Here is a 17,500-nt window from a genome sequence, read left to right as displayed (position 1 = left end):
TCCACCACCCCACCCATCTACCCATCCACCCATCCACCCACCCATCCACCCACCCGTCCATCCATCCACCCATCCACCCATCCACCCATCCACCCACCCATCCACCAGCCATCCATCCCACCCATCCATCCACCCATCCACCCATCCACCCATCCACCCATCCACCCACCATCCACCCATCCACCCACCCATCCATCCACCCACCCATCCACCCATCCACCCACCCATCCACCCATCCACCCCTCCACCCATCCACCCATCCACCCACCCATCCACCCACCCACCCATCCCCCATCCATCCATCCACCCATCCACCCATCCACCCATCCATCCATCCATCCATCCACCCATCCATCCACCCACCCATCCACCCATCCACCCATCCATCCACCCATCCACCCATCCACCCACCCATCCATCCACCCATCCACCATCCATCCATCCATCCACCCATCCATCCATCCATCCACCCATCCATCCCATCCATCCACCCACCCACCCATCCACCCACCCATCCATCCACCCATCCACCCATCCATCCATCCATCCCATCCACCCATCCATCCATCCATCCACCCAATCATCCACCCATCCATCCACCCATCCACCCACCCACCCATCCATCCACCCATCCACCCACCCATCCATCCACCCACCCACCCACCCATCCATCCATCCACCCACCCACCCATCCACCCATCCACCCATCCACCCATCCACCCATCCACCCATCCATCCATCCACCCACCCATCCACCCATCCACCCATCCACCCATCCACCCATCCACCCACCCACCCATCCACCATCCACCCATCCACCCACCCATCCACCCACCCATCCATCCATCCACCCATCGACCCATCCACCCACCCATGCCACCCATCCACCCACCCATCCACCCACCCACGCATCCATCCACCCATCCACCCATCCACCCACCCATCCACCCACCCACCCATCCACCCACCCACCCATCCATCCATCCACCCACCCATCCATCCACCCACCCATCCACCCATCCACCCATCCATCCATCCACCCACCCATCCACCCAGCCACCCATCCACCCATCCATCCATCCACCCATCCACCCATCCACCCACCCATCCACCCATCCACCCATCCACCCACCCATCCATCCACCCACCCATCCACACATCCACCCATCCACCCATCCACCCACCCACCCATCCATCCACCCATCCACCCATCCACCCACCCATCCACCCACCCATCCACCCACCCATCCATCCACCCACCCACCCATCCACCCATCCACCCATCCACCCACCCATCCACCCACCCACCCATCCACCCATCCACCCATCCACCCATCCACCCACCCACCCATCCACCCATCCACCCACCCATCCACCCACCCATCCATCCACCCATCCATCCATCCACCCATCCACCCATCCACCCATCCACCCATCCATCCACCCACCCACCCAGCCACCCATCCACCCATCCACCCATCCACCCACCCATCCATCCACCCATCCATCCATCCACCCATCGACCCATCACCCACCCACCCATCCACCCACCCACGCATCCATCCACCCATCCACCCATCCACCCACCCATCCACCCACCCACCCATTCACCCACCCACCCATCCATCCATCCACCCATCCATCCATCCATCCATCCACCCACCCATCCATCCACCCACCCATCCACCCATCAACCCATCCATCCATCCACCCACCCCATCCACCCATCCACCCATCCACCCATCCACCCATCCATCCATCCACCCATCAACCCATCCACCCACCCATCCATCCACCCACCCATCCACACATCCACCCATCCACCCATCCACCCAGCCACCCATCCATCCACCCATCCACCCATCCACCCCACCCATCCACCCACCCATCCACCCACCCATCCATCCACCCACCCACCCATCCACCCATCCACCCATCCACCCACCCATCCACCCACCCATCCATCCACCCCATCCACCCATCCACCCATCCACCCATCCACCCATCCACCCACCCATCCATCCATCCATCCATCACCCATCCATCCATCCACCCAGCCACCCATCCACCCACCCACCACCCACCCTCCCATCCATCCACCCAGCCACCCATCCACCCACCCATCCACCCACCCACCCTTCCACCCATCCATCCATCCATCCATCCACCCATCCATCCATCCACCCACCACCCACCCATCCATCCACCCACCCATCCATCCACCCCACCCAGCCACCCAGCCACCCATCCATCCATCCACCCACCCATCCACCCATCCACCCATCCACCCATCCACCCACCCATCCATCCACCCAGCCACCCATCCACCCACCTCCACCCATCCACCCATCCACCCACCCCATCCATCCACCCACCCATCCACACATCCACCCATCCACCCATCCACCCACCCACCCATCCATCCACCCATCCACCCATCCACCCACCCATCCACCCACCCATCCACCCACCCATCCATCCACCCACCCCACCCATCCACCCATCCACCCATCCACCCACCCATCCACCCAACCACCCATCCACCCATCCATCCACCCACCCATCCACCCACCCACCCATCCACCCATCCACCCACCCATCCACCCACCCATCCATCCACCCATCCATCCATCCACCCATCCACCCATCCACCCATCGACCCATCCATCCACCCACCCACCCATCCACCCATCCACCCATCCACCCATCCACCCACCCATCCATCCACCCATCCATCCATCCACCCATCGACCCATCCACCCACCCACCCATCCACCCACCCACGGCATCCATCCCCCATCCACCCATCCACCCACCCATCCACCCACCCACCCAGCCACCCACCCACCCATCCATCCATCCACCCATCCATCCATCCATCCATCCACCCACCCATCCATCCACCCCACCCATCCACCCATCAACCCATCCAGCCATCCACCCACCCATCCACCCATCCACCCATCCACCCAGCCACCCATCCATCCAGCCACCCATCAACCCATCCACCCACCCATCCATCCACCCACCCATCCACACATCCACCCATCCACCCATCCACCCACCCACCCATCCATCCACCCATCCACCCATCCACCCATCCACCCACCCAGCCACCCACCCATCCATCCACCCACCCACCACCCATCCACCCATCCACCCATCCACCCACCCAGCCACCCACCCATCCATCCACCCATCCACCCATCCACCCATCCACCCATCCACCCATCCACCCACCCATCCATCCATCCAGCCATCCACCCATCCATCCATCCACCCATCCACCCATCCACCCACCAATCCACCCACCCACCCATCCATCCACCCATCCACCCATCCACCCACCCATCCACCCACCCACCTCCACCCATCCATCCATCCATCCATCCACCCATCCATCCATCCACCCATCCACCCACCCATCCATCCACCCACCCATCCATCCACCCACCCATCCACCCATCCACCCATCCATCCATCCACCCACCCATCCACCCATCCACCCATCCACCCATCCATCCATCCATCCACCCATCCACCCATCCACCCACCCATCCACCCATCCACCCATCCACCCACCCATCCATCCACCCATCCATCCACCCATCCATCCATCCACCCACCCACCCATCCACCCATCCACCCACCCATCCACCCACCCATCCATCCACCCATCCACCCATCCACCCATCCATCCACCCATCCATCCACCCACCCATTCATCCACCCATCCCCCCATCCACCCACCCATCCACCCACCCATCCACCCACCCATCCATCCACCCACCCACCCATCCACCTATCCACCCATCCACCCACCCATCCACCCACCCATCCATCCACCCACCCACCCATCTACCCATCCACCCATCCACCCACCCATCTACCCATCCACCCATCCACCCATCCATCCACCCACCCACCCACCCACCCATCCACCCACCCACCCACCCATCCATCCATCGATCCATCCACCCATCCATCCACCCATCCACCCATCCACCCATCCACCCACCCATCCATCCATCCATCCATCCACCCATCCATCCACCCATCCACCCATCCACCCACCCATCCACCCATCCACCCACCCATCCATCCACCCACCCATCCACCCATCCACCCACCCATCCACCCATCCACCCCTCCACCCATCCACCCATCCATCCATCCATCCACCCATCCACCCATCCACCCATCCATCCATCCATCCATCCATCCACCCACCCATCCATCCACCCACCCATCCATCCACCCACCCATCCATCCACCCATCCATCCATCCATCTACCCATCCATCCACCCACCCATCCACACATCCACCCATCCACCCATCCATCCATCCATCCATCCACCCACCCATCCATCCACCCACCCATCCATCCACCCACCCACCCATCCACCCACCCATCCATCCACCCACCCATCCACCCATCCACCCATCCACCCATCCACCCACCCACCCACCCATCCACCCATCCACCCATCCACCCACCCATCCACCCACCCATCCATCCACCCACCCACCCACCCACCCACCCACCCACCCACCCACCCACCCACCCATCCACCCATCCACCCATCCATCCACCCACCCATCCACCCATCCACCCATCCACCCATCCATCCACCCACCCACCCATCCACCCACCCATCCACTCATCCCTCCATCCATCCACCCACCCATCCATCCACCCACCCATCCATCCATCCACCCATCCATCCACCCATCCACCCATCCATCCACCCACCCACCCATCCATCCACCCATCCACCCATCCACCCACCCACCCATCCATCCATCCACCCATCCATCCACCCATCCACCCATCCACCCACCCATCCACCCATCCATCCACCCACCCATCCACCCACCCATCCATCCATCCACCCATCCATCCACCCATCCACCCATCCACCCACCCATCCACCCACCCATCCACCCATCCATCCACCCATCCATCCACCCATCCACCCATCCACCCACCCATCCACCCATCCATCCACCCACCCATCGACCCATCCATCCACCCACCCATCCACCCATCCATCCACCCATCCACCCACCCATCCACCCATCCATCCACCCATCCATCCACCCACCCACCCATCCACCCACCCATCCACTCATCCCTCCATCCATCCACCCACCCATCCATCCACCCACCCATCCATCCATCCACCCATCCATCCACCCACCCATCTATCCATCCACCCATCCACCCATCCATCCATCCACCCACCCACCCATCCACCCATCCACCCATCCACCCACCCACCCATCCATCCATCCACCCATCCATCCATCCATCCACCCACCCATCCATCCATCCACCCACCCATCCATCCACCCATCCACCCATGCATCTATCCACCCACCCATCCATCCACCCATCCACCCACCCATCCACCCATCCATCCATCCACCCATCCACCCATCCATCCATCCACCCATCCACCCATCCATCCACCCACCCATCCATCCACCCATCCACCCACCCATCCATCCATCCACCCATCCATCCATCCACCCATCCATCCATCCATCCACCCACCCATCCATCCATCCACCCACCCATCCATCCACCCATCCACCCATGCATCTATCCACCCACCCATCCATCCACCCATCCACCCACCCATCCACCCATCCATCCATCCACCCACCCATCCATCCACCCATCCATCCACCCATCCACCCATCCACCCATCCATCCACCCATCCATCCATCCACCCATCCATCCATCCATCCATCCCCCCATCCCCCCACCCATCCACCCATCCACCCATCCATCCACCCATCCATCCATCCACCCATCCACCCATCCACCCACCCATCCATCCATCCATCCCCCCATCCCCCCACCCATCCTGGGTCCCTGTTCACCTGTCTTTGTCCTCCTGGCTGCTGAGTTGGTGGCCTGCCATGAAATGGGGGGTCCCAGGGGGGCCCCCCGGCTCACTCCAGCTGGCCGTTGGCCCAAACAGGGGACAGAAGCCAGCCTTGGGGGCCAATCAAAGGCCCTGGGGTTCAATCCGCCTGTGCACACAGTGCTCAGCCTCAGTTTACCCACACACACACACCTCCCTGCAAAGATGAAAATTCACTCCTATGAGACTGACGCGGTGGATCACGCCTGTCATTGCAGCACTCTGGGAGGCCCGGAAGGGAGGATCGCTGGAGGTCAGGAGTTTGAGGCCAGCATGAACAGGAGCCAGACCCTGTCTTCTACTAAAAATAGAAATTAATTGGCCCACTAAAAATTTGTGTAAAAAATTAGTCCAGTGAGATGGCTTCATGCCTTGTAATCCCAGCACTCTGAGAGGCCGAGGCGGGAGGATCGCTCGAGGTCAGGAGGTCGAGGCCAGCCTGGGCAAGAGCGAGACCTGTTTCTATTAAAAAAAAAAAATAGAAATAAGCTGGACAACTAAAAATATCTAGAAAAAAATGAGCCGGGCGTGGTGGCGCATGCCTGTAGTCCCAGCTACTTGGGAGGGAGGCCAAGGCAGGAGGATCGCTCGAGGTCGGGAGTTGGAGGCCAGCCTGAGCAAGAGCGAGACCCCGTCTCTACTAAAAAAAAAAAAAAAAAATAGAAAGAAATTAATTGGTCAATGAAAAATATATAGAAAAAACGAGCCGGGCGTGGTCGCGCATGCCTGTAGTCCCAGCTACTCAGTAGGGAGGCCGAGGCAGGAGGCTCGCTCGAGGCCAGCAGTTGCAGGCCATCCTGAGCAAGAGCCAGACTCCGTCTCTACTAAAAAAGTAAAATAGAAAGAAATTAATTGGCCAACTAAAAAAAATATATAGAAAAACTGAGCCGGGCGTGGTGGCGCATGCCTTTCGTCCCAGCTACTCGGGAGGGAGGCCGAGGCAGGAGGCTCGCTCGAGGCCAGGAGTTGGAGGCCAGCTGAGCAAGAGCGAGACCCCGTCTCTACTAAAAATAGAAATGAGCTGGACGACTAAAAATATATAGAAAAAAAAACGAGCCGGGCGTGGTGGCGCATGCCCGTTGTCCCAGCTACTCGGGAGGGAGGCCGAGGCGGGAGGCTCGCTTAGAGGCCAGGAGTTGGACTCCGTCTCAGAAAAGAAAGAAAGGACAAGGCCGCTGCGGTGAGGCTTGCATTCCAGCAGGAAGTGAACTCATTGGTGGTGAGAGCGACAATCGCAGGCGACAAGGCGGGAAAGAAAGTTCCGGGCGGCCCCTGGGGTCAGGAGGAGGAGAGTCGGGTGTGGCCGGGACAGAGGGGTGACGTGTGACCTCCTGTGTTATTTTTATTATTATTATTTTTTTTTTGAGGCAGAGTCTGGCTCTGTCGCCCGGGCTGGAGTGAGCGCCGTGGCGCCAGCCTCGCTCACAGCAACCTCCGACTCCTGGCCTCCAGCGAGCCTCCTGCCTCAGCCTCCCTCCGGAGTAGCTGGGACGACAGGCATGCGCCACCACGCCCGGCTCGTTTTTTCTCTCTCTATATATATATTTTTTAGTTGGTCAATTAATTTCTTTCTATTTTTTTTCTTAGTAGAGACGGGGTCTCGCTCTTGCCCAGGCTGGCCTCCGACTCCTGACCTCGAGCGATCCTCCCTCCTCGGCCTCCCAGAGAGCTGGGATGACAGGCGTGAGCCTCCGCGCCCGGCTAATTTATACACATATATTATATATCATATATAATATATGATATATATTTTATATTTATATAATATATATTATTTATATTATATTTATATAATATAAATTTATATGTATATATTTTTTAGTTGTCCAGCTAATTTCTTTCTATATTTTTTCCTAGAGACGGGGTCTCGCTCTTGCTCAGGCTGGCCTCAACCTCCTGGCCTCGAGCGATCCTCCTGCCTCGGCCTCCCACAGTGCTGGGATGACAGGCCTGGGCCACTGTGCCCTGCTAATTTATATACATATATTATGTATATTATATATTATGTATATAAAATCTATTTTATATTTATATATATTGTATATATTATTTATATTATATATAATATTAATTTATATATATTTTTTTAGTTGTCCAGCTAATTTTTTCTAATTTTTTTACTAGAGACGGGCATTCTCGCTCTTGCTCAGGTTGGCCTTAAACTCTTGACCTCGAGCGATCCTCCTGCCTCGGCCTCCCTCCCGAGTAGCTGGGACGACAGGCATGCGCCTCCACGCCCGGCTCGTTTTTTCTATATATATTTTTTAGTTGTCCGGCTCATTTGTTTCTATTTTTTTCAATAGAGACGGGGTCTCGCTCTTGCTCAGGCTGGCCTCCAACTCCTGACCTCGAGCGATCCTCCCTCCTCAGCCTCCCTCCCGAGTAACTGGGACGACAGGCTTGCGCCACCACGCCCAGCTCATTCTTTTATTCTATATATTTTTGGTTGTTTTGCTAATTTCTTTCTATTTTTAGCAGAGACGGGGTCTCGCTCTTGCTCAGGCCGGCCTCCGACTCCTGACCTCGAGCGAGCCTCCCTCCTCGGCCTCCCTCCCGAGTAGCTGGGACTCCAGGCGTGAGCCTCCACGCCCGGCTCGTGTTTTCTCTCTGTATTTTCACTCGGCCAGTCTGGGCACACGCAAAGGCCCTGGGGCCGCTGGTGCTTAGAGCGCGCAGACGAGGCAGCCGGAACGGAGGCCGGGATGGCGGGTTCGGGGAGCTGGGGACAGGCAGGTGTGGCCCACACGGGGACCCCCGGGTTGGAGCTGGCCGTCGGCCGCCACCCGGGGGCCAGCGGGGTGTCCAGGCCCGGGGACGAGCCACGCTCCTGCCTCTGTCTCTCTCCCAGGTGCCGGATTCCTCTCGCCGAGCTCAGGCTTCGCGGCAAACATGATCTCCAGGACGCTGTCCGCCAAGATCCTCAAGAACATCCCCTACGACAGTGAGTGCGGCGGCCAGCCTCCCGGCCCGGCCTCCAAGGCCGGGCGCGGAGGCTCATGCCGGTCGTCCCAGCTACTCGGGAGGGAGGCTGAGGAGGGAGGATCGCTGGAGGCCAGGAGGTGGAGGCCAGCCCGAGCAAGAGCGAGACCCCGTCTCTACTAAGAAAAAAAATAGAAATTAATTGACCAACTAAAAATATATATATATAGAGAGAGAAAATTAGCCTTGGTTGTGCACGCCTGTCATCCCGGCACTCTGGGAGGCCGAGGCGGGAGGATCGCTCGAGGCCAGGAGTTGGAGGCCAGCCTGAGCCAGAGCAAGACCCCGTCTCTACAGAAAATAGAAATTAACTGGACGACTAAAAATATATAGAAAAAAAAATGAGCCGGGCGTGGCGGCGCATGCCTGTCGTCCCAGCTACTCGGGAGGGAGGCCGAGGAGGGAGGATCGCTCGAGGTCAGGAGTTGGAGGCCAGCCTGAGCAAGAGCGAGACCCCGTCTCTACTCAAAATAGGAATTAATTGGACAACTAAAAATAGAAAAGAAAAACGAGCCGGGCGTGGAGGCGCATGCCTGTCGTCCCAGCTACTCGGGAGGGAGGCCGAGGCGGGAGGCTCGCTGGAGGCCAGGAGGTGGAGGCTGATGTGAGCGAGGCTGACGCCGCGGCGCTCACTCCGGCCCGGGCGACAGAGCGAGACTGGGTCTCATAAACCAAACACAGAGCGGGGCCCCAGGGGCGGCACCGGGAAGGGGACCCGCCAGTCCCTCGGGGCCCAAGTGGGGCCCCCGTCCTGAGCCAGCCCTCCTGGCCTCGGTTGTACCTGGCCTGTCGGGAACGTCGCTTGTCACCGTGGAGGGGCAGCGGGAGCTTCCTGAGGTCCTGACGGGGGGCGTCTTTGGGGTCCCCCAATCCCAGCCTTAAAGGGGAGGCCCGGGCAGGAGTCCGAGGCTGGGGTCTTTGGCCTCCCTGAGCCTCAGAATATCCATCTGCGAAATGGTCCTGGGCCTCTACTCCAAGGAACAGGCTGAAGGCTCGGAACAAAAGGCCCGACTGTCGCCCGGGCTGGAGTGAGCGCCGTGGTGTCGGCCTCGCTCACGGCGGCCTCCAACTCCTGGCCTCAAGCGATCCTCCTGCCTCGGCCTCCTCCCGAGTAGCTGGGACTCCAGGCATGCACCACCACGCCCGGCTCATTTTTTTTATATATATATTTTTTTACTTGTCCGATTAATTTCTATTTTTAGTAGAGACGGGGTCTCGCTCTTGCTCAGGCTGGCCTCCAACTCCTGACCTCGAGCGATCCTCCCTCCTCGGCCTCCCTCCCCGAGCACCGGGACGACAGGCCTGAGCCTCCGCGCCCGGCCGGGTAGCCACGGGTTGAGGCCGTCTTCTAGAACAGCCCTGCCACCCTCCCACCCAAGTCAGACGGGGAAACTGAGGCTCAGGGAAGCCAAGCTCAGCGGGCAGATGGGGAAACTGAGGCCAGAGGCCCCGGGTGTTCGTGTGTGTGTGTGTGGGGGGGTGGTCTGGAGACTGCCCTAGCCGGACGCGTCACCCTGGGTCCCCTCAGCCCTGTCCCCGCTTCCTGTCACCCCAGAACACAGCCCGGAGATGACGAACAGTTTTTCTTCCATCACTGAAGAGAAACCAGGACAAAAAGGTAAACTCCGGGGCGCCCCGGCTGGGGACAAACCGCGTCCCTTTTCGTCCTGCGTGTCCCCAGCCCCCGTCTCTAGTCCTCGGGGCACGGGGACAAGTTTCTCTTGCCCGTTAGGCACTGAATTTCGAAGGCCAGCACTCAACGAGCCGTAAAACCATGAAGGATTCATTTCTTTCCCTCCGTTCGTGCAAATCGTGGGAGGCCGGACCGGGTGTCCCGGGGGGGGGGGTGTCCCGTGGGGGGGGGGTGTCCCGGGGGGTTCCACAAACAGCCACTCGGTGACCCCGTCCGGGTGACCAGGCCCCAAGTCTCTCCCTTCTCACCAGAAAGCCGTCCGGGCTTCCCACGGCAAAAAAAAACAAAAAAAAAAAAACAAAGTTGCCTCTTGGGCACAGAGTGGCTGCCGCGGCCCCGGCCTGCACGCCGCTCGTCCCGGGCGGGAGGAAAGGGAGCAAAATCCTTCCCGGATTTTAGGAAATCGAAACCGCGCCCGGGAGTAGAGGCCGAGGCCGGGGGGAGGTCGCCGGGCTGAGGCTGCGTGTGCCCCCCCGCCTCCGATTCCAGACTCCTGCTCGTCTCCTGAGTCCGAGAAGAACCCGTTCCACCTGTCGGCGGACGAGGACTTCTTCCTGCTCAGGAAGCAGGAGCGGAGCAAGGCTCTCGCGGTGAGCGCGGCCGGGACACAGACGCGGGCCCCTCCCGGCGGCGCCCCTGCCTCAGTTTCCCCTGCTGTCTGTCACGCGGCCCCCGCCCGCCCCTCGGGAAGGCGGTTTCCTCCGTTGGCTGCTCTCCCGATGGAGCCGCCCGTGGCTCCCTGCCTCCCGGGATGTCAGCCCGAAGCCCCGCCCGGCTCCCCGTTTCCGTCCCCCGTCCCCCTCCTCGGTCCCTCGGCCCCGTTGCCAGGGCCTTGCTGGTTGCTAAGGCCGCCACCCCCGCCTTCCTTGTCACTCTCTGGGGACTCAATTTCCGCGGCCAAGGCGGCCGCCTCCTGGGCACAGAGTGGCTGCTGCAGCTCCGGCCTGCACGCCGCTCGTCCACTGGCGGAAACGCGGTCGCTTGACCGAGGGGGGACACGTCCCCTGCAGGAGCCAAGCACGGCTGTCACGTGGTGTCACCTGAGTGTCACCTGTCCCTCTTCCAGGGAGTGACAGCAGAGACCCCCCCACCCCCACGAAACGGAGGGATGTCTGGTGGGCAGGGGCCGGGCAGACGGCCCTCAGAGCCTGGGTAGAGGCCGGGCGTGGAGGCTCAGGGCTGTCATCGTAGAAAGCTGGGAGGCCCAGGAGGGAGGATGGCTATGGAGGTCAGGAGGTGGAGGCCAGCCTGATTAGCAAGAGCGAGGCCCCGTCTCTACTAAAAATAGAAAGAAATGGGCTGGACGACTAAAAATATATAGAAAAAAAACGAGCCGGGCGTGGAGGCGCATGCCTGGAGTCCCAGCTACTCGGGAGGGAGGCCGAGGCGGGAGGATCGGTGGAGGCCAGAAGTCGGAGGCTGCTGTGAGCGAGGCTGACGCCACGGCACTCACTCCAGCCCGGGCGACAGAGCGAGACTCTGCCTCAAAAAAAAAAAGAAAGAGATTAGCCAAGCAACTAAAAGTAGAAAAAATTAGCCAGGCACGATGGAGGCCGAGGTGGGAGGCTCACTCGAGGTCAGGAGTTGGAGGCCAGCCTGAGCAAGAGCGAGACCCCGTCTCTACTAAAAATAGAAAGAAATTAATTGAACAACTAAAAATATATAGAGAAAAAATGAGCCGGGCATGGCGGCGCATGCCTGTAGTCCCAGCTGCCTGGGAGGGAGGCCGAGGCGGGAGGCTCGCTCGAGGCCAGGAGTTGGAGGCCAGCCTGAGCAAGAGCGAGACCCCGTCTCTACTAAAAAAAAAAAAAAATAGAAAGAAATGAGCTGGACAGCTAAAAATATATACATAAAAAAAAAACGAGCCGGGCGTGGAGGCGCATGCCTGCAGTCTCAGCTCCCCCGGAGGGAGGCCGAGGCGGGAGGCTCGCTGGAGGCCGGGCGGTGGAGGCTGACGCCCAGCCCGCCGCGGCAGGAGCGGGAGCGGAAGAAGCACTTGCGTGTGCACGAGAAGATGACGCACTCGTCCAAGCTGTCGGCCAAGCGCGCCAACCTGCTGCGGCAGCTGCAGGTGGAGGACGAGGCCCAGGACATGGAGGCCCGGGCGGAGGCCGAGCTCACGCACACCTTCCGCGACCACGCCGCCTGGACCCTCACGGTGACCAAAGGTGCCGTCCCTGCGCCGGCGGCGGGGGACGGGACGGGGGGTACATTCTGGGAAGAGGCGTCACCCCAAAACCCGCCCAGCCTCTAATTTCCTGCGGAGGAGGCCGCGGGGGAAGGCTGGCCTCGCCTCTGTGTGGCCGGGGTCCCAAGAAGACAAACCAAGGCAGGGCGTCCCTCCGTGGTGGAGGCTGGTCCCAGTCACCCCAGCTGGGAGGAGGCGGCTGGACCTCCTCCACTGAAGGGTTTGCAGAGAAGAGAGGCAGGGAGGCCCGGCCTCCGTTTTTTGTCCCCGCGCGTTGTCACCCTTGTGAGTATTGTCGACTTTTTCGCAGGGTCCCCGATTCGGAAGTCGAAGTCGGTTTTGTTTTTGAGGTGGGGGCGACCGAGTCCCGGGCTGGAGTGAGTGCCGCGGCGTCGGCCTCGCTCACAGCAGCCTCTGACTTTGAGGCTCGAGCGAGCCTCCCGCCTCAGCCTCCCTCCCGAGTAGCTGGGACGACAGGCACGCGCCTCCACGCCCGGCTCGTTTTTTTTTTTCTATATGTTTTTAGTTTCCAGCTCATTTCTTTCTGTTTTTTTTTTAGTAGAGACGGGGCCTCGCTCTTGCTCAGGCTGGCCTCTGACCCTCGACCTCGAGCCAGCCTCCCTTCTCGGCCTCCCTCCAGGGTAGCCGGGATGACAGGCGTGAGCCGCCGCCGCGCCCAGCCTAATTTTTTTTTTTTTTTTGTCTATTTTTAGTTGTTTTCGTTTTCTGTCGTGAAACCCACGGGGTCCCCGGCGGGTGGTGGGGACAGGTGGGGACAGGGCGGGGGGCGAGGCCGCACGTTCCATGGAGGCTGCAGCAACAGAGACGCGAGTCAGACTCGGGCAGGACGTCCCGCGTGGGCCAGGCCGGTGGGCGGAGCCTCCTGTCCTGGGGGAGCCGGGATGGGGTGTCCCCAAGTGTCCCTGAGTGTCCCCAATAATCCCCGCGTGTCCCCGAGAGTCCCCAATTTTCCTCGAGCGTCCTCGACTGTCCCCGAGCGTCCCCGACTGTCCCTGAGCGTCCCCGACTGTCCCTGAGCATCCCTGACTGTCCCCGACTGTCCCTGTGTGTCCCCGATTGTCCCCGATTGTCCCCGACTGTCCCCAGCGTCCCTGACTGTCCCCAGCGTCCCTGACTGTCCCCGACTGTCCCCGAGCGTCCCTGACTGTCCCCGAGCATCCCTGACTGTCCCCGATTGTCCCCGACTGTCCCCAGCATCCCTGACTGTCCCCAGCGTCCCTGACTGTCCCTGAGCGTCCCCGACTGTCCCCGAGCGTCCCTGACTGTCCCCGACTGTCCCCAGCATCCCCGACTGTCCGAGCGTTCCCGACTGTCCCCAGCATCCCCGACTGTCCCCAGCATCCCCGACTGTCCCCGACTGTTCCCAGAGTCCCCGGCTGTCCCCGACTGTCCCCAGAGTCCCCGACTGTCCCCAGCATCCCCGACTGTCCCCGACTGTCCCCAGCATCCCCGACTGTCCCCAACTGTTCCCAGCATCCCCGACTGTCCCCAGCGTCCCCGACTGTCCCCGACTGTCCCCAGCGTCCCCGACTGTCCCCGACTGTCCCCAGCGTCCCCGACTGTCCCCAGAGTCCCCGACTGTCCCCGACTGTCCCCAGCACCCCCGACTGTCCCCAACTGTCCCCAGCACCCCCGACTGTCCCCAACTGTCCCCAGCACCCCCGACTGTCCCCAACTGTTTCCAGCATCCCCGACTGTCCCCAGCGTCCCCGACTGTCCCCGACTGTTCCCAGCGTCCTCGACTGTCCCCGAGAGTCCCCAACCGTCCCTGAGAGTCCCCGACTGTCCTCGACTGTCCCCGAGCATCCCCGACTGTCCCCGACTGTCCCCGAGCGTCCCCGACTGTCGCCGAGCATCCCCGACTGTCCCTGAGTGTCCCCGACTGTCCCCGACTGTCCCCGACTGTCCCTGAGCGTTCCCGACTGTCGCAACTGTCCCTGAGCATCCCTGACTGTCCCTGAGCGTCCCCGACTGTCCCCGAGCGTCCCCGACTGTCCCTGAGCGTCCCCGACTGTCCCCGACTGTCCCCGAGCATCCCTGACTGTCCCTGAGCGTCCCCGACTGTCCCCGACTGTCCCCGAGCATCCCTGACTGTCCCTGAGTGTCCCCGACTGTCCCCGACTGTCCCCGAGCATCCCTGACTGTCCCTGAGTGTCCCCAACTGTCCCCGACTGTCCCCGAGCATCCCTGACTGTCCCTGAGCGTCCCCGACTGTCCCCGACTGTCCCCGAGCATCCCTGACTGTCCCTGAGCGTCCCCGACTGTCCCCGACTGTCCCCGAGCATCCCTGACTGTCCCTGAGTGTCCCCGACTGTCCCCGACTGTCCCCGAGCATCCCTGACTGTCCCTGAGCGTCCCCGACTGTCCCCGACTGTCCCCGAGCATCCCTGACTGTCCCTGAGCGTCCCCGACTGTCCCCGAGCATCCCTGACTGTCCCTGAGCGTCCCCGAATGTCCCCGACTGTCCCCGAGCGTCCCCGACTGTCCCTGAGCGTCCCCGACTGTCCCCGAGCATCCCTGACTGTCCCTGAGTGTCCCCGACTGTTCCCGACTGTCCCTGAGCGTCCCCGACTGTCCCCGAGCGTCCCCGACCGTCCCTGAGCGTCCCCGACCGTCCCCGAGCATCCCCGACTGTCCCTGAGTGTCCCCGACTGTCCCTGAGCGTCCCCGACTGTCCCTGACTGTCCCCGACCGTCCCCGACTGTCCCGCCCCCGTGTCCCCGCAGAGCGGCGGATCGAGCCCCAGAACACGAGCAGCTACATCGACCAGAAGCGGCAGATGTTCCTCCTGCAGGTGTGGCCGGGCGGGACGGCCCCGCGCGGGCGGGGGCGGGGCGGGGCGGGCGGTGACGCGTGTCCTGCGTGTCCTGCGTGTCCCCAAGTACGCGCTGCAGATGAAGCTCATCGAGGTGCAGCGGCTGGAGCTGCTGGCGGTCCGCGAGGAGGCGCGGCTGGAGCGGGCGGAGCGCAGCCTGGAGCGCGACGCGGCGCTGTTCGACGAGTTCCTGCGCGACAACGACTGCAGCTCCGTGCAGGCCATGCGCGTGTGAGCGCCGCCGCCCGCGTCCCCGGTGTCCCCGATGTCCCCAATGTCCCCTCCTGTCCCCAATGTCCCCTCCTATCCCCAATGTCCCCAATGTCCCCAATGTCCCCTCCTGTCCCCAATGTCCCCAATGTCCCCAATGTCCCCTCCTGTCCCCAATGTCCTCTCCTGTCCCCAGTGTCCCCTCCTGTCCCCAGTGTCCCCTCCTGTCCCCGATGTCCCCGGTGTCCCCAATGTCCCCTCCTGTCCCCAATGTCCCCTCCTGTCCCCAGTGTCCCCTCCTGTCACCAGTGTCCCCTACTGTCCCCAGTGTCCCCTCCTGTCCCCAATGTCCCCTACTGTCCCCAATGTCCCCTCCTGTCCCCAATGTCTCCTACTGTCACCAATGTCCCCTCCTGTCCCCAATGTCCCCTACTGTCCCCAATGTCCCCTACTGTCCCCGGTATCCCATCCTGTCCCCAATGTCCCATACTGTCCCCAGTGTCCCCTACTGTCCCCAGTGTCCCATCCTGTCCCCAATGTCCCATACTGTCCCCAGTGTCCCCTACTGTCCCCAGCATCCCATCCTGTCCCCAATGTCCCATACTGTCCCCAGTGTCCCCTACTGTCCCCTACTGTCCCCGGTGTCCCATCCTGTCCCCAATGTCCCATACTGTCCCCAGTGTCCCCTCCTGTCACCAATGTCCCCTCCTGTCACCAATGTCTCCTACTGTCCCCAGTGTCCCCTCCTGTCACCAGTGTCTCCTCCTGTCCCCAGTGTCTCCTCCTGTCCCCAGTGTCCCCTCCTGTCACCAATGTCTCCTACCGTCCCCGATGTCCCCTCCTGTCACCAGTGTCCCCTCCTGTCACCAGTGTCTCCTACTGTCCCCAATGTCCCCTCCTGTCCCCAATGTCCCCTACTGCCCCCAGTGTCCCCTACTATCCCGTGTCCCCTACCGTCCCCAGTGTCCCCTACCGTCCCCAATGTCCCTTCCTGTCACCAATGTCTCCTACTGTCCCCAGTGTCCCCTCCTGTCCCCAATGTCCCCTACCGTCCCCAATGTCCCCTACCGTCCCCAATGTCCCCTACCGTCCCCAGTGTCCCCTCCTGTCCCCAATGTCCCCTACCGTCCCCAATGTCCCCTACCGTCCCCAATGTCCCCTACCGTCCCCAATGTCCCCTACCGTCCCCAATGTCCCCTCCTGTCCCCAGTGTCCCCTACTGTCCCCAGTGTCCCCTACTGTCCCCAGTGTCCCCTCCTGTCCCCAATGTCCCCTCCCGTCCCGGACGTCCCCTCCCGTCCCCAGTGTCCCCGACGGCCACCCCCCAGCCCCAGCCCCCTGTGACGGCTGTACGAGTGGTGGGGTCCCCTGAGACCCTCGGGGTTCCGGGGGACGGTCCCCAACCAGCCTCCACCTCCCCGGCCTCGCCCGCCGCAGGGCGGAGAAGGAGACCAAGGCCAGGATGGAGAAGATCTTCGAGATCCGCGAGCTCACCACCCAGATCACCAACATCAAGAGGTGAGGGCAGAAAGTGTCAGCCGGGCGCGGCGGCGCGCCTGTCGTCCCAGCGACGCGGGAGGGAGGCCCAGGAGGGAGGCTCACCCGAGGCCAGGAGGTGGAGGCCAGAATGAGCAAGAGCGAGACCCCGTCTCTACTAAA

General features: G+C 61.7%; 2 protein-coding genes across 3 annotated transcripts in view; both read left to right on the top strand.

Annotated features, from left to right (window-relative positions):
• LOC142862588 (uncharacterized) overlaps positions 1-3,603 on the top strand; it is a gene marked incomplete at both ends in the record, with an annotated part of 6,074 nt that extends 2,471 nt beyond the window's left edge. Inside the window, one exon of the mRNA XM_075995589.1 lies at positions 3,462-3,603. Within this exon, the coding sequence (XP_075851704.1) occupies positions 3,462-3,603 (142 nt within the window). The remainder of the gene's footprint in view (positions 1-3,461) is intronic.
• CFAP100 (cilia and flagella associated protein 100) overlaps positions 1-17,500 on the top strand; it is a 38,067-nt gene that overhangs the window by 6,624 nt on the left and 13,943 nt on the right. For both annotated transcript variants that reach the window (XM_075995564.1, XM_075995563.1), the window contains exons 2-8: positions 8,784-8,876; positions 10,470-10,532; positions 11,097-11,197; positions 12,583-12,775; positions 15,543-15,610; positions 15,699-15,862; positions 17,279-17,359. In XM_075995564.1, the coding sequence (XP_075851679.1) occupies positions 8,825-8,876; positions 10,470-10,532; positions 11,097-11,197; positions 12,583-12,775; positions 15,543-15,610; positions 15,699-15,862; positions 17,279-17,359 (722 nt within the window). In that variant the 5' untranslated portion in view covers positions 8,784-8,824. The remainder of the gene's footprint in view (positions 1-8,783; positions 8,877-10,469; positions 10,533-11,096; positions 11,198-12,582; positions 12,776-15,542; positions 15,611-15,698; positions 15,863-17,278; positions 17,360-17,500) is intronic.

This window comes from Microcebus murinus, chromosome 20, assembly GCF_040939455.1.
Source record: "Microcebus murinus isolate Inina chromosome 20, M.murinus_Inina_mat1.0, whole genome shotgun sequence".
NCBI lineage: Eukaryota > Metazoa > Chordata > Mammalia > Primates > Cheirogaleidae > Microcebus > Microcebus murinus.
This window is presented reverse-complemented; position numbering and strand designations above follow the sequence as displayed.